Source organism: Anser anser, assembly GCF_964211835.1.
Source record: "Anser anser genome assembly, chromosome: 11".
NCBI classification, from domain to species: Eukaryota; Metazoa; Chordata; class Aves; order Anseriformes; family Anatidae; genus Anser; species Anser anser.
Genome location: NC_139732.1, coordinates 11,358,471 through 11,379,273, shown reverse-complemented (window position 1 = coordinate 11,379,273; position 20,803 = coordinate 11,358,471). Strand labels below are relative to the sequence as shown.

General features: G+C 67.7%; 3 protein-coding genes across 5 annotated transcripts; 2 read left to right on the top strand and 1 right to left on the bottom strand.

Moving 5' to 3' along the window:
* Positions 1-1,554: 1,554 nt before the first annotated feature.
* On the top strand, positions 1,555-11,199 carry MTSS2 (MTSS I-BAR domain containing 2). 2 transcript variants are annotated; one of them, XM_083851905.1, is made up of 14 exons: positions 1,555-1,714; positions 4,113-4,174; positions 4,269-4,342; positions 5,048-5,132; positions 5,258-5,349; positions 5,436-5,510; positions 6,361-6,518; positions 6,612-6,719; positions 6,796-6,893; positions 7,106-7,313; positions 7,689-7,763; positions 7,906-8,082; positions 8,172-8,337; positions 8,928-11,199. In XM_083851905.1, the coding sequence occupies exons 1-14, from the start codon at positions 1,646-1,648 to the stop codon at positions 9,710-9,712; spliced, it is 2,232 nt and encodes a 743-aa protein (XP_083708031.1). In that variant the 5' UTR covers positions 1,555-1,645; the 3' UTR covers positions 9,713-11,199. The 2 variants fall into 2 exon arrangements, with proteins under 2 accessions (XP_083708031.1, XP_083708030.1); XM_083851904.1 differs by having other exon boundaries at positions 7,103-7,313.
* Positions 11,200-11,366: 167 nt separating this feature from the next.
* LOC310905534 (C-signal-like) lies at positions 11,367-14,492 on the top strand. Its single transcript, XM_083851920.1, is given in 7 exon segments — positions 11,367-11,601; positions 12,305-12,356; positions 12,817-13,004; positions 13,097-13,141; positions 13,143-13,256; positions 13,346-13,456; positions 14,322-14,492. Coding segments are annotated over 7 exon segments (762 nt in total). The 5' UTR covers positions 11,367-11,463; the 3' UTR covers positions 14,436-14,492.
* Positions 14,493-15,631: 1,139 nt separating this feature from the next.
* On the bottom strand, positions 15,632-20,555 carry IL34 (interleukin 34). Of its 2 annotated transcripts, none has more exons than XM_083851917.1 (7): positions 19,944-20,555; positions 18,247-18,388; positions 18,041-18,144; positions 17,835-17,912; positions 17,419-17,592; positions 16,059-16,229; positions 15,632-15,983 (listed from the first exon to the last, which is right to left on the bottom strand). In XM_083851917.1, exons 2-7 carry the CDS (start codon positions 18,308-18,310, stop codon positions 15,843-15,845), a joined length of 732 nt encoding a protein of 243 aa, XP_083708043.1. In that variant the 5' UTR covers positions 18,311-18,388; positions 19,944-20,555; the 3' UTR covers positions 15,632-15,842. The 2 variants fall into 2 exon arrangements, with proteins under 2 accessions (XP_083708043.1, XP_083708044.1); XM_083851918.1 differs by having other exon boundaries at positions 16,059-16,191; positions 19,944-20,302.
* Between the last annotated feature and the right edge of the window lie 248 nt (positions 20,556-20,803).

The following is a 20,803-nucleotide window of genomic DNA, read 5'->3' as shown; positions in this document are numbered from 1 at the left end:
GTGGTCATGAAACCGCAGCGCGGTGACAGGCATTTTCCTGGCCCCGAGCAGCCGCTTCGCCCTGGCCAGCAGCGCCGAGGGGCCGCCGCGCACGGGGGGGGGCTGCATTTTGGGGAGCGCGGCTGCACCCCCAGCCCCATCCCGGTGCGTTTCGGGCCCTCACCTGATCCCGGGGAGGGGGCCGGAGGAATGCGGAGGGCTTTTATGGCCCCCGGCCTGTTTACAGCAGAGCTGGGCTCTGGCAGCGGGTTCCCCCGGCAGCCCCGCACCGAGGCTGCTTTGGACGGGATCAAGACATTCCTGGCATTCCCGGGAAAGGGCTTCCCAAACCCGGTCGTGGCGGGTTAATTTTAACAGCCAGCCCTCCAGGACGGGCCAGCCGTGCCTCCCCGAGCCCCCCGGCCACCTCTTGGCGCACGGAGGGGACATTGGGGTCCCTGCTGCGTGTCCCCCACTGCTGATGGCCCCAGCAGGGTCAGGGTTTGGGGAGAAATCCCGGCTGGAGCACGGGGCTGTGGTCCGGTCCTTATGGGTGGCTCTTGGCCAGTGGTGGCCCGAGCAGCATGGTGACACCGGGACACGGCCACGGGGACACGGCCACCAGGATATTGGGGCTGTTTTCATGGCTGGATAGGGGATATAGGGGCAGCAGCCCCCTCCATGCCCTGGCGGTGGTCCCAAGCCGGGCTCAGCACCCCCAGCACCCTCTCGGGGTGCAGCTCGGTGCCGTTGGGACCCCCCCAGACCCCAGCTGGGGTTGGGGCAGGGTCTCCCTGCGGACTTCCCACGCTTCCCAAGCTCAGGACCCCAAAACCGGCCACGGAGCCCCCCCGGGGATCCCTGCGGCGCACCCAGGCGTGGGACCCCCGGGTGGGGAAGACCCTTGGGGAGCCCCCCCCAGCCCCGAGCATCCCTTGGTTCCCCCCCCCAACCCCCAAAGCATCCCTCGCCCCCCAGCCCCAACACCCCACGCACATCCCCAACACCCCTCAAACCCCTTTCCACCCCCCCCCCCCCGCACCCCCAGCACCACCCCCAGAGCCCCCCCGAGCCTCCCCCACCCCTTTGGGGGGGTGTCCCGGGGCCGCCCCGGGGGGGGGGGTCTCCCAGATCCCCCCCCCAGATCCCCCCCCCCCATCCCACACCGCTGACCTCGCCCCCCACCCCTTAACCCCGCGCATCCCTGGGGGGTCCCCCGCCGGCCCCCGGCCCCCTCCGCCCCCAAAAACCCCCCCCGCCCCCCCTCTTCGCCCCCCCCCGGGGGCGGGAGGCGCATGTGCCGCTCCGGAGCCCGCCCCGCTCCGCCCCGCTCCCCGCCGCCGCCCCGGGGGCTCCGCGCTCCGCTCCCCGGCCCCATTCCCGGTGCCGGCCCCGCTCCCGGTCCCGGTCCCGTTCGTCCGCCGCCAGGGGGGCGGCCGGGCCCCCGCACAGCCCGGGGGGGGGCGATGCCCTGCCCGCCCCCCCGCCGCCAGCCCCAGCCCCGGCCCCGCCGGCCCGGCCCCGCCGCCGCCGCCGCCGCCCCCCCCCGCCGCTGAGCCCCCCCCCCCCCCCCCCGGCGCAGCCCGAGCCCGAGCCCGAGCCTGGCCCCCCCCGCGGCCCCCCCCGGCGGCGCCCCCCGCCCCGGGCAGCCGCAGCGCCCGCCGCGATGGAGACGGCGGAGAAGGAGTGCGGAGCCCTCGGGGGGCTCTTCCAAGCCATCATTAACGACATGAAGGTAGGCCCCCCCCCCGAGCACCCCCCCCAACACCCCTCCGATCCCCCCCCCCCCGAGCCCCCCGTCCCCACCGGGGGGTCCCCGCTCCACCCCGGGGCTGCCACCGGAGCCCCCCCCCCCCCCCCGCGGTCCCGGAGCGGTGGCAGCAGCCCCGGACCCCCCCCCCCCCCCCCCCGGACTCCCCCCGAGCCCCCCCGGCTCCCCCCTGCTTGCCGCCGAGGGGGGGGGAAACCTTTGTGTGCCCCCCACCCCGGGCTTCGCCTCCCTTGGGAGCAAAGGCTGGGTGCCCCCCCCAAAAAAGGCTTTATTTCTCTATTTTTATTTTTATTAACTATTTTTTGGGGCTCGATTTAAAACAAAATGGGGATTTTTTTGCCGGGGGGGGGGTTGGAATTTCTCGCTGCCCGGCCCCAGCGCTGGGGCTGCTGCCCCCGGGCGCTCCGGGGGGAAGAGAGCTGCCTCCTTCCTCCTCCTCCTCCTCTTCCTCCCGCTCCCTGCTGCAGCCCCGGCCAGACAATGCTGTCATTGCCAAGGCAGGGGAGGGGGGATAAAAAAATAAAAGCCTCGCCGAGGAGGAGGTTAACCCCTTCGGGGGCCGGCGGTGTCCCCACGGGGCTGGGATTGGGGGGTTTTGGGGGGGGGGGAGCCCCCCAGTGAGAAAATCCCGGTGGCGCACGGGGACGGGTGACGGGGTGACCCCAAAGCCCCAGGGGGCTGCGGTGCCGGGGGAGGACGGGGAGGCCGAGCTGGCTGCGGCCTCCGAAATTCCCGTGCCCAAAAAGCTTGGGGGTGGGTTTGGGGAACCCCCCTCTTCACCCTCCCAATGCCCTTCGCCCCCCTCCTGGGCAGCCCCTGCCTCAGTTTCCCCGTTCCCTCGGTGGCCGCAGAGGGGACGGCGCGGCCCCGAGCCACCATCCCCACGCCAGTGACAGCGGGGACTCCCGTGGGGACACCACTGGGGAGGGGGCAGGAGCCCCTCACCCCGGCACCAGGCACCCGCGTACCAGGCTGGATCTGTTTCCATGATGTTGGCTGAAGGCTAAAAAAAAAACCTACAAAAAAAGGGCAGAAAACCAAAAAAAGCGTGCTGCAGCTTCAGCTGCGCTCCTGCCGCGCACCGGAGGCCCCACGGGCGCAGCGTCCCCACCGGTGCCGGTGTCACCACATGGGCGTCCCGGGGCACCGGTGGGACAGGGGGACAGAATCGGTGCCGGCGTGGAGTGCGGCAACATGCCTGGCACGGCGGGGACCTGCGGCGGTGACACCGGGGCAGAGGGACGTGATTTCGGTGGCTTTGGGGGCACGCCAGTGGCTTTTTGTCTCCCCCTTGGTGGCTCGAGGAAGGAGGGCAGCGGAGCCCCGTGGTGGTCTCGGTGCCGGTGGATTTGTCCGTGGTGGCTTCTCCGTGGTGCGCAGCGTCCCCAGGTGACCTTGGCATGTCCTTGTCCCCGTTGTCCTTGTCCCTGCTGGCCTCATCCGCGTCCTCCTCCTGCCCGGTGCCCCAGAGGGCTGGGGACGATGATGCCAGCCCCACGGCTCCATCCCGGGTGGCCTGGCACGGAGGTGGCCCGGGGACGTGGCTGTGGCCCGACGGACGTCACGCACCAGGCGGTACCCTCCAACCGTGCCGGCCGGACCCGCGAGGAAAGGGAGGCTCCCGAGGGCTCCAAACCCAGCAGTGTCCCCGCTCCACGCAAGCCCTGTCCCCAAACGGGACAGAAGTGCCACCAGAGCACCGACAGCCACCTCCAGGGACTTCGCAAACCTGGAACTGCCATCAGATGGCCTCGCCGTGACGGCCTCCCCGTGACAGCCTCACCAGGATGGCCTCTCTGGGATGGCCTCGCCAGGACGGCCGTGGGATGACTGCTGGGACACACGGCACTGGGACGGTGACGCCGGGTTGGCACCAGGACTTGCCTCACCGAGGTGGCACCAGGATTAACGGCACCGGGACCGGCCTCGCCACGATGGTGGCTCCTCGATGGCCTCACCATGCGATGGCACCGGGATCAGCCTCGCTGGGACTGACCTCAAGACACCCCCGGCACTGGGATGGACTCGTTCTGCCACTGGTTTTACTGGGATGGCACCGGGATGGTCCCCCCAACACCTGCACCCTGTCCCTGCCACTTTGAGCCTCACCTCCACGGTGAGGGCAGCCTCTCCTGGAGCTCCCGGCCCGGCGATGAGGTCTCCGAAGGCCAAGGATGGAAGGGGGAAATCTCGGGGTGTGGAGGGCAGGGAGGAAGAGGCAGTGGAGGACGGGGCGAGCGCTCAGCCTCTGCCGGCCACCGAGGCTGTGCCCGTCCCCGAGCTGCCTGCCCCCACCCCCGGGGGAGGCTGGGGGGGGCTGTGCCCAAGGTGCGGGGTCTGACGGCCGCCTCCCCCCTTGCAGAGCTCCTACCCCATCTGGGAGGACTTCAACTCGAAGGCCACCAAGCTGCACTCCCAGCTCAGGTGAGTGGTCAGCAGGGGGATGACGGGGGGGCACGGTGCCGGACCTGCCCCCCCCCAACCGGGGGGGTGACACCGGTGTCCCTGCCCCCCCCAGGACCACAGTGCTGGCCGCGGTCGCCTTCCTGGACGCCTTCCAGAAAGTGGCCGACATGGCCACCAACACCCGAGGTAGGACCTGGGGGGGGACACGGGGGGCTGGTGGTAAGGGGGGGGTCACAGCATCATGTCCCGTTCCCCCCCCCCCGGGCCGGGGCTGCCCCTGCGCAGGCGCCACTGGGCTGCCAAGCAGATGGTGCCGGCGGCACCCCGGCCATCTGGAGCTGCTGGGGAGGAGGAGGAGGAGAAGGAGGAGAAGGAGGAGGAGGAGGAGGAGGAGGAAGGCCTGAGCCACAATCAGATTTGTCTCCCAGCCCCCAGCAGTGGGATTAGGGCATCGAGGAGCTCCGGGGGTGCTCCAGACACCCGGGTGGAGGTGGCAGGGGGACACGGCGCGGCGTGGGGGGCGGATGGGGAGGAGGGGGCTGAGGGGTGCCCCCACGGCCCCCGCTGCGGGACCAGAGCAGGTTTCAGATGCTTCACCTGGGGCTTTTTGGGGTGCGGGGAGGCAGCACCCCGCTGCCCGGCCCGCGGGCAGGGATTTCTGACGGCGCTCTGCGGGATCTGCGGCGCTGCCCCCCTGTGGCCACCATTAGGCTTCAGAGTTAACGGCTGCCTGCCTGCCAAACGGGGGCGGCTTCTTTGCAGAGCCCCAAAATGTACCGCTCAGGGAGCCCCGCAGTGGCTATCGATGTATGCATTTAACCGGGGGGGGGGGGAGCCCCCAGACCCCGCTGGCCGCCCCCGACGCTCAGTGGGCCCTGCTCTGACCCCCAGGGGCCACGCGGGACATCGGCTCCGCGCTCACCCGCATGTGCATGCGGCACCGCAGCATCGAGGCCAAGCTCCGGCAGTTCACCAAGTAGGTGCCGCGGTGGCGAGCTGGGAACCCCCCTGGGAGCCTCCCCAGGGATTTTTCCCACCCCACACCGGGGGGGGGGGGGTGTCAGCCCCGCTCCCACCTCTCATTTTGTGCCCCCACTGCAGCGCCCTCATGGAGAGCCTGATCACCCCCCTGCAGGACAGGATCGAGGACTGGAAGAAAGCCGCCAACCAGCTGGACAAGGACCACGCCAAAGGTGGGGGGGCACGTTTTGGGGTCGGGGGGGCTGCTTTTTGGGGTGTGGGGGGGATGCTTGGTCCCACCCCGCCCCTGTGCCCGCAGAGTACAAGCGGGCCCGCCACGAGATCAAGAAGAAGTCCTCGGACACGCTCAAGCTGCAGAAGAAGGCTCGCAAAGGTAGCGGGGGGGCGGCGGCAGCGGTGGGGCGGGGGGCGCGGGGGGGCCAGCCGGCTTTTCACATCTCTCTCTCTCTCTCTCTCTCTCTCTCTCTGTCTCCTTCCCTCTCCTCCTCCCCTCCGCGTCCTCCCCGTAGAGCTGCTGGGTAAGTGAACCACTGCCCCCCCTCTGCTTCCTTATCTGTGTCCCCACCTTGGGCGAAAGCCAAGGACACCCCCCCCAGAGATGTCACCCCCGCGTCCCCCCATCCCCGCTTCCCCCCCCCCCGGCTCTTGCCTTTTGCTGGGGCTTTGTCTGTCTGTCCGTCTGTCTGCCTGTCCATCCGTCCGTCCCCGGTCTGCCCTGCTCATGCTACCTCCCCCCCGCCGCCACCACCACAATCCGTGGGGAAGGCGATGTTCCCAGCCAGCCAGTGATGTCGCCATTTGGATGGCCGTGTCCCCAGTTGGGTGGCGATGTCCCCATAGAGCTAGCAATGTCCCCCTTTGGATGGCGATGTCCCCAGTTGGATGGCCATGTCCCCATCCAATCGGCCATGTCCCCATCTGGACAGTGGTGTCCCCCTTTGGATGGCCGTGTCCCCATTTGGGTGACAATGTCCCCATCCAGACGGCCATGTCCCCATTTGGGTGGCCATATCCCCCTTTGGATGGCCGTGTCCCCATCCAGATGGCCATGTCCCCATACGGATGGCGATGTCCCCATCTGGATGGCCATGTTCCCATCCAGCCAGCCATGTCCCCATCCATCCGCACCCCTCGTTGGCTCACCCTCCATGGGGAGTGGGACAGGGCCCCCGGCCCATGATGCAGCCATGCCTGATGTCCCCCCCCCGGTGTCCCCCCGGCAGGGAAGGGGGACCTGCAGCCCCAGCTGGACACGGCGCTGCAGGACGTCAACGACATGTACCTGCTGCTGGAGGAGACGGAGAAGCAGGCGGTGCGCCGGGCGCTCATTGAGGAGCGGGGCCGCTTCTGCACCTTCATCGCCTTCCTGCAGCCCGTGGTGGTAAGCCATGGCCTCCCTTGGGGGGGGGGGATTTTTTGGGGGGAGGTCCACCACCATCGGGTGCTGATGTCCCCGTCCCCTCGCCCGGCTCAGAACGGGGAGCTCACCATGCTGGGGGAGATCACCCACCTGCAGGGCATCATTGACGACCTGGCCGTGCTCACCGCCGAGCCCCACAAGCTGCCCCCCGCCAGCGAGCAGGTCAGCGGGGGGGGACGGGGTGGGCTAAGGGGGGGACGCTGCCCTGGGGGGGGCTCCAACCCGCTCCCTGCCGCAGGTGATCAAGGACCTGAAGGGCTCCGACTACAGCTGGTCCTACCAGACCCCCCCGTCCTCGCCAAGCAGCTCCAGCTCCCGCAAATCCAGCATGTGCAGGTGCGTTGTTAACCCTGGAAACTAATGGTGGCCCGTGGGGAGGCTCGCCAGGTACCCGACTGGTGCCCAGTAATGCAGAGGGACTGGTCCTGGGAGCCCCCACCCACAGCCCCCATCCCCACGGACTAGCGTGCTGAACCTTGTTCTCAAGCTGTCCTCTCCTTCCTCTGCCCTCCCTGCTGCCCTCGCCCCCCGACGTGCCCCCCCAGCAGCGTCAGCAGTGCCAAGGGTGGCCTCCCATGGCCCGGGGGGGCGCAGACGTGCTCGCCCTCCTCCACCTACCGCTACCGCAGCCTGGCCCAGCCGGCCAGTGCCGGCACACGGCTCTCCAGCGTCTCCTCGCACGACTCTGGCTTCATCTCGCAGGACGCCGCCTACTCCAAGCCGCCCTCCCCGATGCCCTCGGACATCACCAGCCAGGTGCGGGGAGAGGGGAGGAGGGGGAGAGGAGAAATGGGGCTCCCGGGCCTCGGTTTTGCCATCTGTAAAATGGGCGCAACCCCCCGGTGTGCGCTTCTGGCCGTGTTGGGAGGTGAACGTGGGGGATGCTGCAGGAGAAACTGCGCCCCCCCCCCGTGCCCTCTTGCCATGTCCTAATCATCCCAAGCTTTTGGGGAGCCACTTGGTAGTGTCCCCAAATAAATGCTTTCCCCCCCCGGGCACCGAGGATGCCCCAGGGCCCTCTGGACCCGCTCGCGGGGTGGGAGTGGGTGCGGCAGGCACGGCACTGGCTCACCAGGTGCGCTCTCTGCCCCCCTGCGCTTGCTGCTGCTCCTGGACCCCGGGGCACAACAGAAGTCCTCCAGCTCGGCGTCCTCAGAGGCCTCGGAGACCTGCCAGTCGGTCAGCGAGTGCAGCTCCCCCACCTCGGTGAGTCCTCCCTCCCTCACAGCCCCCAGGGTGAAGCCTTCACCGCTCTCCTCCTCCTTCTCCCCTCCATCCCGAGCGGCATGGTGCCGGAGCTGGGGACCGTTCCCCGCGTCCCCCCCACCCCGTGCCTCGGTGCTCGCAGGATTGGTCCAAGGCCAGCCCCTACGACCAGCCCGCCATCAGCACCCTGCAGCGGCGCAAGGACCGTGTGGAGCACCTGCGGGAGGCCGAGGTGGGCTCGGCCACGGGCGCCTACCCGGGCATGGGCGCCGAGGACACCCCCAGACCCCGAATGTCGCCGGCCACCATCGCCGCCAAGGTACCGTGGGGGCAAGCACAGCAGTGCTGGGCTCTTGGGGTGGTCTGGGGGTTCCCTGGGGGGCTGACAGAGCCACCTCGCCCCCGCAGCACGGCGAGGAGGTGTCCCCCGCCGCCAGCGACCTGGCCATGGTGTTGACACGGGGGCTGAGCCTGGAGCACCAGAAGAGCAGCCGGGACTCGCTGCAGTACTCCAGCGGCTACAGCACACAGACCACCACCCCGTCCTGCTCCGAGGACACCATCCCCTCCCAAGGTACCCAGGGGGCACCCCGGGGCGTCCCCAGACTTTGGGGAGGGGGCGCTGAGGCTGGTTTGTGCCCCTGGGTGTTGCGTGAGAGGCACTGGGCTCACGGCAGGGTGGAGCAGGAGGCACTGCCTTCCCCACCCCGCGTGGGCACCGAGGTCCCACCCGGTTGCGTCGCTCCAATTGCAAGGCTTCGCTCTTGTTTCGCAAGAGGGCACGAGCCCGGACCCGATCCCTTTGGCCCTGCACCAACACAGGGTGGGGAGGAGGGGGGCACCCCATCGCAGCTCGTGGATTTGGGGCTGGGGGTGGGAAGGGCATGTGGAGGCGGTGGTCGCACCCATCGGTGCGCACAGTGCTGCGGCACGCAGCGACGGGAGCATGAAGCAGGGGGACCCGGGCCCTTTGGGTATTTTTTGGGGCCAAGTTGGCCACCAAAGTTACAGCTGATAGCACTGGTGGTGGCCATTGTGCCACGATGGCCGTGGCATTGTGTGGCCATGAAGTGTCATGTTGGTGGCTTGGCACACGGAGGCGGTCATCGGGGTGCCTGCGGTCGTGAGCCCGGGGCCGCCCGTGACCCCGCTCGGTGCCCGCAGGCTCCGACTACGACTGCTACTCGGTGAACGGCGACGTGGAGTGCGAGCCCCAGAGCGACTTCGACAAGTCCTCCACCATCCCGCGCAACAGCAACATCGCCCAGAACTACCGGCGCATGATCCAGACCAAGCGCCCCGCGTCCACCGCCGGGCTGCCCAGCGGCACCAGCCTGCCGGCCGGCACCACACCAGGGGTGGCCACCATCCGCCGCACGCCCTCCACCAAGCCCTCGGTGCGCCGCACGCTCTCCAATGCCGGCCCCATCCCCATCCGCCCGCCCATCGTCCCTGTCAAGACCCCCACGGTGCCCGACTCGCCCGCCTACACCGGCCCCACGCGGGTGGGCAGCGAGGAGTGCGTGTTCTACGCCGAGGACGCCTCGCCCGGCCCCGTGGATTTTGCCAAAGCCTCACCCAAGCGCTTGAGCCTCCCCAACACGGCGTGGGGCAGTGGTAGCGCGGCCGAGATCCCCATCTACCCTGGCGCAGCGCCACGTGGCACCGGCGCCGCTGAGGAGGAGGAGGAGGATGAGGAGGATGAGGAGGACCGGCAGCTGGCCGCCAACCGGCACAGCCTGGTGGAGAAGATTGGTGAGCTGGTGGCCGGCGCCCGTGCCCTGGGTGAGGGGCAGTTCCCCTTCCCCACCGCGCTGGAGGAGACCCCCGCACCACCCCCCGCACCTGCCATGGACCCCCCGGCTGAAGACATGCTGGTGGCCATCCGGCGCGGCGTGCGCCTGCGCAGGACCGTCACCAATGACAGGTCGGCCCCACGGATATCGTGATGGTGCCCGCGGGGACGCGGCGGCGGCGCACAGCTGGGCACATGGGGATGGGAGCCCCCGGGGGGGCGCAGGGACCCCCAGCCGCAGCAGGGCACAGCGCCCCCCCAGCCCCGTCCTCACGCTGGTCACCGCCTCTGTTGGTCCCTTCCCCACCTTGTTTTTCTTTCCTTCCTCACGTTTTTGGGTTCCTTTCGTTAATTCCGTAGTGTGCTGCCGTCTCGCGCCCGTGTCTTGCGCTCTCCTGTTCCTGCTCCATCTCCCCATCCGTCTCCCTCTCCATCTCTCCATCGCCACACGTCCCCCTCCATCTCCCTTTCTCCCTCTCCCTCTCCCCCTCCATCTCCCTCTCCATCTCCCATCTCCTTCCATCTCTCCATCTCCCCATCTTTCTCCCCATCTCTCCCTCCATCTCCCCATCTCCCTTCCCATCTCCCACTCCATCTCTCCCCCTCCATCTCCCCATCTCCCCCTCCCCATCTCCCCCTCCGCATCTCCCCATCTCCCCCTCCATCTCTCCATCTTTCTACATTTCTTTCCGTCTCTCCTCCTCCCTCTCCATCTCCCCATGTCCCCCTCCATCACCCCCTCCATCTCTCCATCTCTCTCTCCATTTCTCTACATCTATCCATCTCCCCCTCCATCTCCTTCCCCATCTCTTTGTCCGTCTCCCTCCCCATCTCCTTCTCCATCTCCCCATCTGCCTTCCAATCTCCCCCTCCCCCTCCCTCTCCCCATCTCCCCCTCCATCTCCCCATGTCCTCCTCCATCACCCTGCCCATCTCCCCTTTCCTCAGTCCATTCTGCGCCCTGCTCCCTCCTCTTCCTCTCCCAACTTCTTTCTCCTTCCTTCCCCCTGCCCCCCCTTCCTCCTCCTCTCCCTTTCACCCTTTCTCCCCCTGTCCCCCCCCCAGCGCAGGACCCATCCATCCCCACCCCCGTCCCGTCCCCATCCCGCGGGGGGGGCGACGCCAGCCCCGGGGCAGCACAGCCTGGCCCCGGCCCCCCCCCTGTACATAGCTCGCCCCCGCCTAGGAGTAACCTCGTAGCCACCGTCCGGCCCCGTCTCCCCTGTCGTGACCCCAAGCGCTGATGACAAGTGACAAACGTCTGGGGTTGGGGGCGGGGTGGGGGGGTCCTTCTCATTTTGTACAGAGAGCAAAAATTCCTTGGAAAAGAGAAAAAAAAAATTGTCTTTCGACTGAAGTAATTTTTCTGGTGCTGTTGTTAACCCGCTCCTTTACTTTCTTTTTTTTTTAATTTATTTCCCCCCGTGCTCCCGTCTCCGCTTCCCCCCACCCTTCGGCCACGTTTCTTTCTTTTCTCCCCTCTCTTTTTTTTTTTTTAAGTTTTTAATTTTATTTTATTATTTTTTGGTGGTAACGTCCCCTATCCCCCCCCCCCTTGAGCCCTTGATTTAAATAGTCACTGCTACGAGTAACGAATGCACTGTGAAGATTCCAGTATTAATAAAGGTTGTACTGTAATTAGCCCCGTCTGCGCCTCCATTGGAACCGGGGGGGGGCCCTGTCCCTGTCCCCCCACCCAAAATTTGGGGTGCTGAGGGGGCCCCCCCCCCACATGGGGTGACGTTGCCAATCCCTCCCCACTCCTCCCAGGGCGTCCCCGGCACCACCCCGACAATTACGGGGCCGTTTCCCAAGGGTTTGGGGGCGGCCGTCCTGCCCCAACACGTGGTGGTGACATCAGTGCCGTGGGGCAGCCGTGGGGCAGCCGTGGGGCAGGAGGGAGGCATGGAGGGGCCTGGAGCCCAGCACGTGCTGGTGACTGGCTGTGATGGTGGCGTGGGGCTGGGGCTGGTCAAACGCTTCCTGGAGCTGCCGAGCCCCCCGCGGCGCCTCTTCGCCGCCTGCACTGACCCCGACGGAAAGGTGGGGACCTGGGGGAGGGGGGGGTTGGGGCAGTCACCGTGGTGGGGGCAGTGCTGCGAGGTGTCGCTGTGATGGGGGGTGGGGAGGGGTTGGGGGGGTTGTGGTGGTGGGGGTGGAGGTAGTGGTGGTGGTGGAAGTATTGGTGGAGGAGGTCATGGGAATGGTGGAGGAGGTGGTGGTCTTGGTGATGGTGGTGGAGGTGGTGGTGGGGATGATGGTGGTGGTGCTGGTGGTGATTGTAGGGATGGTGGTGGGGATGGTGGAGGAGGTGGTAGGGATGGTGGTGGTGGGGATGGTGATGGTGGTGGAGGTTGTGGTAGGGGTGGAGGTGGTGGTGGAAGTGGTGGGGGTGGAGGTGGTGGTGGTGGAGGTGGTGGGGGTGGAGGTGGTGGGGGTGGTGGAGGAGGTGGTGGGGATGGTGTTATTGCTGGTGGGGATGGTGGAGAAGCTGGAAGTGGTGGCAGTGGGGATGGTACTGGTGGTGGGGGTGGGGAGGGTGGGGATGGTATTGGTGGAGGTGGTTGAGGTGGTGGGGATGGATTTGTTGGAGAATGTGGTGGGGATGGTAGTGGTGGAAGTGGAGGTGCCGCCGGCGGTGGCAGTGCTGCTGGGTGTTGCAGGGCGCCGCAGCAGGCACCACCTGCCCCATACCTTGCCCCATGGGGCTCCTGGTGCCGCCCTCTCAGCCCCGTTCCTCCCTCAGGCTCTCAACGAGCTGGCTCTGGGCTCCCCCAGCCTCGTGGTCCTGCCCCTCGGTAGGTGCCAGCGCTCCAAAACCCTGTCCCCCAGAACACTGTCCCCCAAAATCCTGCCCACCCCAACACTGTCCCCCCAACCGGGGCCGCCCAGTGCCCAGGAACTGCCTCAGGGCACCCCTCAGAGCTTCATGCACCAGCTGCGGCCACCAGCGTGTCCCTGGGGGTGTCCTTGTGGTGGTATCCCCATGGGTGTTCCCATGGGTGGCCTTGTGGTGTTGTCCCCATTGGTGTCACCATGAGTGTCCTTGTGGAGTTTTCCCTTTGGGTTCCCCATGAGTGTCCCCAGGGATGTCCCCATGGTGTCCCCATGGATGTCCCTGTGGGTGTCCCAATGGGTGCCCTTGTGGAATTGCCCCATGGGGGTCCCCGTGGGTTCCCCATTAGTATCCCCATGAGTGTCCCCATGGATGTCCTCGTGGTCTCCCTGTGGGTGTCCCCACGCTGTCCCCCCCCGCAGACGTGACGGACGCGGGCAGTATCGGCGCGGCGGCGGGCCGGGTGCAGGAGGAGCTGCGTGGTGCCGGCCTCGGCCTCCTGATCAACAACGCGGGTGCGCGGCGCCGCAGCACGCTGGAAACCGAGACGGCCGAGAACATGGCGCTGCTCTACGCCACCAACACTGTCGGGCCGCTGCAGGTCACACAGGTAGGGCTTGGGGGGGGGGGGGGGGGGGGGGGGGCTGCCCGACCCCAAAACTATGGGGTCGAGGCCCAGGGGTGACAGCCATGCCCCCCCAGGCCTTCCTGCCCCTGCTGCGGGAGGCAGCGGAAGGCCGGGCGCGGGCAGGGGCTGAGCTGCAGCCGTGCAGCCGTGGTCAATGTCTCCAGCGCCATGGGCTCCATTGGGGTGGCGGCGGCCTGGGGGGACGCGCAGGACATCTCCTACCGCTGCAGCAAGGTACGGCCCTGGGGAGGGGTGCAGGGTCACCCCTATGGGGTCCTCACCCACCTGCCGGCCACCCCCCGACGGTGCCGCTGTCCCCGCAGGCAGCGCTGAACATGCTGACGAAGTGCCAGGCCCTGCAGTACGGCGACAGCGGGATCCTCTGCGTGGCCATCGACCCAGGCTGCGTGGAGCCAGCGCCGGGGCGCGAGTCGGTGAGGGATGGGGGCACCGACAGCGCCGCGCCGTAACGTCCTGCGGGTGTTGTGCCCCATGGGCATAAAGCTCTATGGGTATCATGCCCCATAGACGTAGCACCCCACGGACAGAGTACCCCATGGGTATTGTAGCATCCCATGGACATAATGCCCCGTAGGTATCATGCCCCATGCATATAGTGCTCCATGGGTATCGTGCCCCATAGGCGTAGTGCCCCATGGACAGAGCACCCCCATGGGTATCATGCCCCATGGACATAGCACCCCATGGATATCGCACCCCATGACTATTGTGCCCCATAGACTTAACGACACCCCCCCCCCCCCCCCCCCCCCATGGCTCTCACACCCCACAGCCATAGTGCCCCACGGATATCACACCCCACAGATACAGAGCCCCACGGATATCTCACACCATGGCCCTCCCTCCTCATGGCTCCCACCCGGGTCTCACAGGCTCCATGATACCACAGCAAGGGGACAGTCTTGGGCTCTCCTTTTAACCGCTCATTACTTCCCCATTTCTCACGTTATTTCCCCATTTCCTGTATTATTTTCCCATTTCCTGCATTACTTTCTCGTTTCCATTGGAGCCCATGTGTCAGCAGAGGGCACCCCGGCCCCGTGCTCGCCTGCCCCTCAAGCAGCCGTGGTGCCACACCGTGGGGCATCGCCACCCCAAGCTAGGGTCACCCTGCACCGACCGAAGGCTGGCGAGGCCGGGGCCTCTCCCTGGCCTCGTGGAATTGTTTTATTGCACACCCAAAAATGGATTTTTTTCCAAAAAAAAAAAGACGCAGAGCAGTGGGCCCCCTTCTGGGCGTGCACGAGGGGCTCAGCGCCGCTGTCCTTGTCCCTGCAGGGCCCGGTGACGATGGAGGAGAGCACCCAGGGCGTCCTGCGCGTCCTCGCCGGCCTCTCGGCCTCCAGCAACGGCACCTTCTGGGACTGGCGGGGGCAGAGGCTGCCGTGGTGAGGGGGCACCCCCAGCCCCGGGGCTGGAGATCAATAAATGGCCAGAGCCATGCTGGGACGGTGCCATCAGGCGGCCCTGCGCCACCCGACCCCATAGCTGGAAGGGCTGGGAGGTGGGGAGGGAGGTCTATGGGGTGGGAGGTCCATGGGAAAGGAGGTCTATGGGGCAGGACATCCATGGGGAGGGAGGTCCATAGGGAGGGATGTCCATTGGGCAGGAGGTCCATGGGGAGGTAGGGCCATAGGGTAAAGCATCTATGGGGAGGGACGTCTATGGGGTGGGAGGTCCGTAAGGGAGGGATGGCTATGGGGTGGGATGTTTCGGTGGGGGAGGACGTCAATGGGGAGGGATGTCAATGGGTGGGGGGAAGTCTATGGAGGGGACATATATGGAGCAGGACGGCTGTGGGGTGGGAGGTCCATGGGGAGGGAGAGCCATAGGGTAGGATGTCTATGGGGCGGGAGGGCTATGGGGGGGGGGATGTCTATGGGGAAGGATGTAAATGGAGTGAGATGTCCATGGGGCATGAGGTGGGATGTCTTTGGGGTGGGAGGTCCAGGGGGAGGGAGTGCCATAGGATAGGTCTGTGGGGAAGGAGGTCCATAGGGAGGGATGGCTATAGGGCAGGAGGTCAATGGGGAGGGAGGGCCGTGGGGTGGGATGACTATGGGAGGGTCATCTATGGTGTAGGATGTCTGTGGGGAGGGACATCGATGGGGTGGGAGGTCCATGGGGAGGGATGTTTACGGGGAGGGACCTCTATGGAGGTGGGCGTTGGATGGGACAGGATGTCCATGGGGAAGGAGGGCCACAGGGAGGGATGTCTATGGGGAGGGTTGTCCATGGGGTGGGCTGTCCATGGGGTGGGGGTATCCCTAGGGCGGGAAGGGGTGGCTATGGGGCAGAAGGTCCATGGGGCAGGATGCCGGTGGAGGGGGATATCCACAGGGGCAGGATATCCATGGGGAGAGACGTCCAAGGGGTGGATGTCAATGGGGTGGGAGGTCCCTGGGGCGCAATGTCCATGGGGCAGCTCCGGTCGCCCCCCCTCATCTCCTCCCCCCCCAGGAGGCAGAGGAGCGGCGGCTCCGCCCTTCGGCCTCGGCCCCCCCCGCCCGGGGCCCGGGCTCGGTGCTGGGCGCCGCCAAGTGGTTAATGGAGGCCGGGACGGGAGGAAAATGGGACAAACGGGGGAGTTTTTAAAAAGCTAAAAGAAATTTTAAAATAAAAAATAAAAATACAGGATAAAGAAATTAAAAAAAAAAAAAAAAGAAGAAGAAAAAAAGAAAATAGAGAAAAGAAGAAATTAAAAAAGAAGAAAATAAAAAATAAAGAAGGAATAAAAAATAAAGAAGGAATAAAAAATAAAGAAGGGATAAAAAATAAAAAGCATTAAAAAATAAAAAATTAGAATAGAAACATAAAAAAGAACACGAAATGCCCGAAGAACCCCCCCCCGGCAAGCCCTTCACCCTCCTCCTCCTCCTCCTCCTCCTCCTCCTCGCTGGCTCCCCGCCTCGCCGCCGCTCTCCGTGGCTCCCCACCGACCTGCGTGGAGGGGCTGGGGGTCAGCAGGGGGGGGTCAGCACCCAGGACCACCCCCGAACCCCCTTCCCCACTCACAGGGCGCCCCGAAGAGCATCCGCAGCACCCGCAGGCAGTTGTCCAGCAGCGCCTTGGGGCGCACGGCCTTGGGGCGCCGCTCGCCGCTGTGCAGCCGCTGCACCAGCTCGGCCACCGCCGCCGCCACGTCGCTCTGCGGGGACACGTCACGATTCGGGGGGCGAAGGGGGTCTGGGGGAGGCGGGGAAGGGGGGGGGGGGGGGGGGCTGCATTGGCCGGGAGTCTGACCGGGGCCTCCTGCAGCGGGGAAGGGCAGGGAGGCCGTCAGTAGGCTTCAGAGTGAACGCCGCAGCCACACGGGACAGCAAAGCTCGTGCTTTCCCAGCGGGGCACCCCAAGGGGCTGCACATCTGCGGTTGTGGGGTTCAGGGGGTGCTGCAGGGAGCAGTGATGGGCTCCGAGAGTCTCCCCCACAAGGGATATCGGAGGCAAAAATTTTGGGATTATCTGCATTGGCCGGGAATCGAACCCGGGCCTCCCGCGTGGCAGGCGAGAATTCTACCACTGAACCACCAATGCCAGATGTGGGGCACCCCACGGCGCCTGCCCACGGCCCTGCCCCACAGCTGGGGTCTGTCCATCCCCGTCCCCCCCCAGCTGGGCACCCCGCAGCACCATGACATGGCTGGGGCGGTGCAGCAAGCCTAAGGCCTGCCCCACACGCCGCAGCTCGGAGGGGGCACAACAGCCCTGCAGTAAGGTGAGACCCGTCCCACGCAATACAGTGGGGGGGGGGGGGGCGCCCCAAAATGGGGACAGGGCCCCCCCAGCTGTCACCTGGCTGGGGACCATGGGGGCTGCACACAGACAGCTGTGGGGTGCAGGGGGAGGCAGCCGGAGGGGGGGGATCCCACAGGGAACAGCACCTGGGTCACCCCCCCACACCCCCCAGGGAACAGGAGGGCAAAAATTTTGGGGTCTCTGCATTGGCCGGGAATCGAACCCGGGCCTCCCGCGTGGCAGGCGAGAATTCTACCACTGAACCACCAATGCCAGATGTGGGGCACCCCACAGCGCCCACCCCTTTGCTCCCAGGGCAGGGGGGCAGCAGTGGGGCAGGGGCAGTGGTGGGGCAGGGCCCAGCACCCACCTCCTCCCACCCCACAACCCCCACCAGCAGCAGTGCCCCATCCCACCACCGTGGGGCAGGAGGGCAGGGAGGCTGTCAGTAGGCTTCAGAGTTAACACCACACTGACCCCCCAAAAAAAAAAAGGGATTGCTGCATTGGCCGGGAATCGAACCCGGGCCTCCCGCGTGGCAGGCGAGAATTCTACCACTGAACCACCAATGCCCAGCTGTGGGCCCCCCCCCGGCCCTCCCTCCCCTCCCCAGGGTCACGCAGGCCCTTCCCCTCCCCACCTGCCGGTACTGCCCGTACTCCCGGCCCAGGGCGTCAAGCAGCTGGCCCAGGTCGCGGGCGTAGGGCCATGACGGGTGCTGCTCCGGCAGCGCCTCACGGATCCGCTGCACCGCCTGCGCGCTGACGTGGAACCAGAGGTAGCGCAGCGAGGCCTCCGAGGCCGCCCCGGCGCGCTGCGGGACGGGAGAGGCCGGGGGTGAGGCCGTGGCCTCCCTGCCACCAAACCGCCAAAACCCCAACCCACCAAACCCCAAAACCCAAACCCCAACCACCAAACCCCAACCACCAACCCCAAAACACCAAAACCCAAACCTGCAAACCCCAAACCACCAAACCCCAACCACCATCCCACCGCCACCACCGCCGCGGCCTCCACCCCGGCCTCGTCCCCAGATTGTCCCCATGGCGGCCTCACCAGGCGGGTGATGTTGGCCGGCCTCAGCACCTCCTCGTACTGGACCCGCAGCGTGTATCCGATGGGGAAGTAGTGCTTCTGCCGGGGGGCCGCAGGGGAAAGAGCACAAGGGGCTGGCGGGGAGGAGGCCCGGCCTTCGGGCCCCCCGAAATGGAGGCTGCCCCCCAAGGCGGGTGGGGAGGCCGGGAGGCCGGGAGGCCGGGTACCGTGTACTGCAGGCGCTTCTCGTAGCGCAGCTGGTCCTGCAGCAGCCGCGCCAGCTCGCACTCGCCCAGCGCGGCAGCCTCCAGCCTCAGCACGGCCAGGACACCTGCGGGGGGGGTACGTCAGCCTCCACCCTGCACGGTGACACCCCCGGGTGACACCCCATGGGGACACCCCGGGGACACCCCCCCCCGACACCCGTACTCACACAGCACGGCCGCGTAGCCCTGGTGCATGGTGACAGCGGGGGCGGGCGGCGGCGCAGCCTGCATGGCCGGGGGGCGCGGGGCGGGGGACGGGGGACAGGGGACAGGGGGTGGTGTGCGGTGGTGGCCCCCGACGGCTGCCACCTGCCATGGGGGTGGTGGGGGTCAGGCCCCCGCTTGGCCTCGCTGTCAGCTGCGGGGCCTCGGGACATCGCACAGGGGGCAAGGGCACCCGCCCCATGGGGCCTTGCCATGTCCCCGTGCAATGTCCCCACGTTATGTCCCCGCGCTGTGTCCCTACACGGTGCCCCTGTGCCACGCCTCTGTCATGACCCCGCACAGCGGCTGTGCCGTGTCCCCATGCTGTCCCCATGCTGTCCCCAGGCCCTGTCCCATTCCAAGTCCCCACCTGGGGGCTGTGCCATGCCCCCATGCAGTGTCCCTGTGTCCACATGTCCCCATGTGGGGACTGTGCCATGCCCCCACACAGCGTCCCCATGCCCTGTTCCCACACCCTGTTCCCACGCCATGTCCTGACATGATGTCCCTATGCCCTGTCCCCACACGATGTCCCCATGCCATGCACCCACACGGTGTCCCCATGCCCTGTTCCCACGCCCTGTCCCCATACCATATCCCCAGGTGGTGTCCCCACGCCCTATTGCTGTGCCCTGTCCCCACGCGGTGTCCCCCTGCCATGCCCCCACACAACGTCCCCATGCCCTGTCCCCACGCAGTGTCCCTATGCCATGCCCCCATACAGTGCCCCCATGCCCTGTTCCCACACGATGTCCCCACGTCCTGTCCCCACACCATATCCCTGTGTGGTGTCCCCATGCCCTGTCCCCATGCCGTACCCCCACGAAGTGTCCCCATGCCCTGACCCCACACGGTGTCCCCAACCCCTATCACCGTGCCATGCCCCCACATGGTGTCCCTGTGCTCCATCCCCATGCTGTGTCCCCATGCCCTGCCCCCATGCAGTGTCCCCATGCCCTGTCCCCACGCAGTGTCCCCATACCAAATCCCCACATGGTGTCCCCACGCCTATCCCCCTGCCCTGTCCCCACACAGTGTCCCCACACAGTGTCCCCCTGCCATGCCCCCACGCGGTGTCCCCGTGCCCTGTCCCCATGCCCTGTGTCCCCATGCCCTGTCCCCACGCGGTGTCCCCCTGCCATGCCCCCATGCGGTGTCCCCGTGCCCTGTTCCCATGCCCTGTCCCCACGCCATATCCCCACGCGGTGTCCCCACACGTCCCCCTGCCCCGTTCCCACGCCCTGTCCCCATGCCCCATCCCCATGCCGTACCCCCACAAAGTGTCCCCATGCCCTGATCCTATGCAGTGTCCCCACACCCTACCCCACACGATGTCCCCACACGGTGTCCCCATGCCATATCCCCACGCGGTGTCCCCGGTCCCTGTCACCGTGCCATGCCCCCACACGGTGTCCCCATGCCCCGTCCCCACACTTTGTCCCCACGCCATATCCCCACGCGGTGCCCCCACACCCCGTCCCCACGCCCCGTTCCCACGCCCTGTCCCCAAGCCCTGACCCCACGCAGTGACCCCCCCATGTCCCCACGCGGTGTGCCCCCCACGCCCCCTCGGTCCCCCTCTCCCCCCCCACGCGAGACCCCCCTCCTCTCCCCTCCTCCCCCCCGCCCCCCGGCGCCCCCCCGGTGTCCCCGTGCCCACCTGGCGGTGCCGGTGCCGGTCCCTGTCCCCGTCCCGGTGCCGGTCCCGGTCCCCGTCCCCGTCCCGGTCCCTCCCGGTGGCGGCGGGGCCGTGCCGGGCTCCCCGGGAGGCGGGCGGGGGGCGGCGGCGGGGCCGGCAGCGGGCGGGGCCGGCACCGGGACCGGCACCGGGCACCGGGCACCGGGCGGGGGGCGCGCGGAGCCCACGGGGGGCGCACGGAGCCCCTGGAGCCCGGCACCCCCCTCCCCGCCCCCCCCCGGAGCCCCTCGGGGTGCCCAAAGCCGGGGGGACCCGGGCCGGACCCCCCCGGTCCCCGAAACCCGATAACGGGAGGGGTCGGGGTGACGGGGAAGGGGGGGGGGGGGCCGGCACAGACCCCCCCGGTCCTCCCGGAGCCCCCCCGGCGGTGGGAGCGGCGCGGCGCTGCCGGAGCCGCCGGGATTCCCCTGGCACCGAGTCAGGGCAGCGGCGGCTGCCGGGAGCTGCCCCCCCCCCGGCCCGGCCCCGCTTCCCCGAGCAGCCCGGGGGGGGCACCGGGTCCTTGGGCCACCCATGGGGGCACCCCGGGCACGGTTCCGCCCTCGGCACGGTGCTGGGGGACCCCTGGGGAAAGGGAGCCCCAGGTGGGGGGACACAAGCTCAGGCTCAGCCCGCAGCCCCCGGTGTAAAGCGCGGAGCCCTCCCTGCCCCAAAAGCGGGGTGCCGGGCAGGGGGGGGCCCCATGGGGTGCTGGGGCCCAAGGGTGCAGCCCCCCCCCCCCCCCCCAAGATGGAGGCACCAGGCGGAAGGGAGGGTGCAAAGGGAAGGGTGCAAAGGGCAGGGTGACGAGGTGAGGATGAGGCCGGTACAGGAGGAAGGCC

Bases quoted from the DNA above. Each gene is read 5' to 3' on its own strand.
- MTSS2 (XM_083851904.1), top strand. From the start codon at position 1,646: ATGGAGACGGCGGAGAAGGAGTGCGGAGCCCTCGGGGGGCTCTTCCAA. The intron at 6,720-6,795 runs GTCAGCGGGGGG...TCCCTGCCGCAG, and splicing joins TGCCCCCCGCCAGCGAGCAG to GTGATCAAGGACCTGAAGGG. The intron at 6,894-7,102 runs GTGCGTTGTTAA...GTGCCCCCCCAG, and splicing joins CGCAAATCCAGCATGTGCAG to CAGCGTCAGCAGTGCCAAGG.
- IL34 (XM_083851917.1), bottom strand. From the start codon at position 18,310: ATGCAGGCTGCGCCGCCGCCCGCCCCCGCTGTCACCATGCACCAGGGC. The intron at 18,145-18,246 runs GTGAGTACGGGT...CCCCCCCCGCAG, and splicing joins GGGCTACGCGGCCGTGCTGT to GTGTCCTGGCCGTGCTGAGG. The intron at 16,230-17,418 runs GTGGGGAGGGGA...CGCCTCCCCCAG, and splicing joins AGTACGGGCAGTACCGGCAG to ACCCCCTTCGCCCCCCGAAT.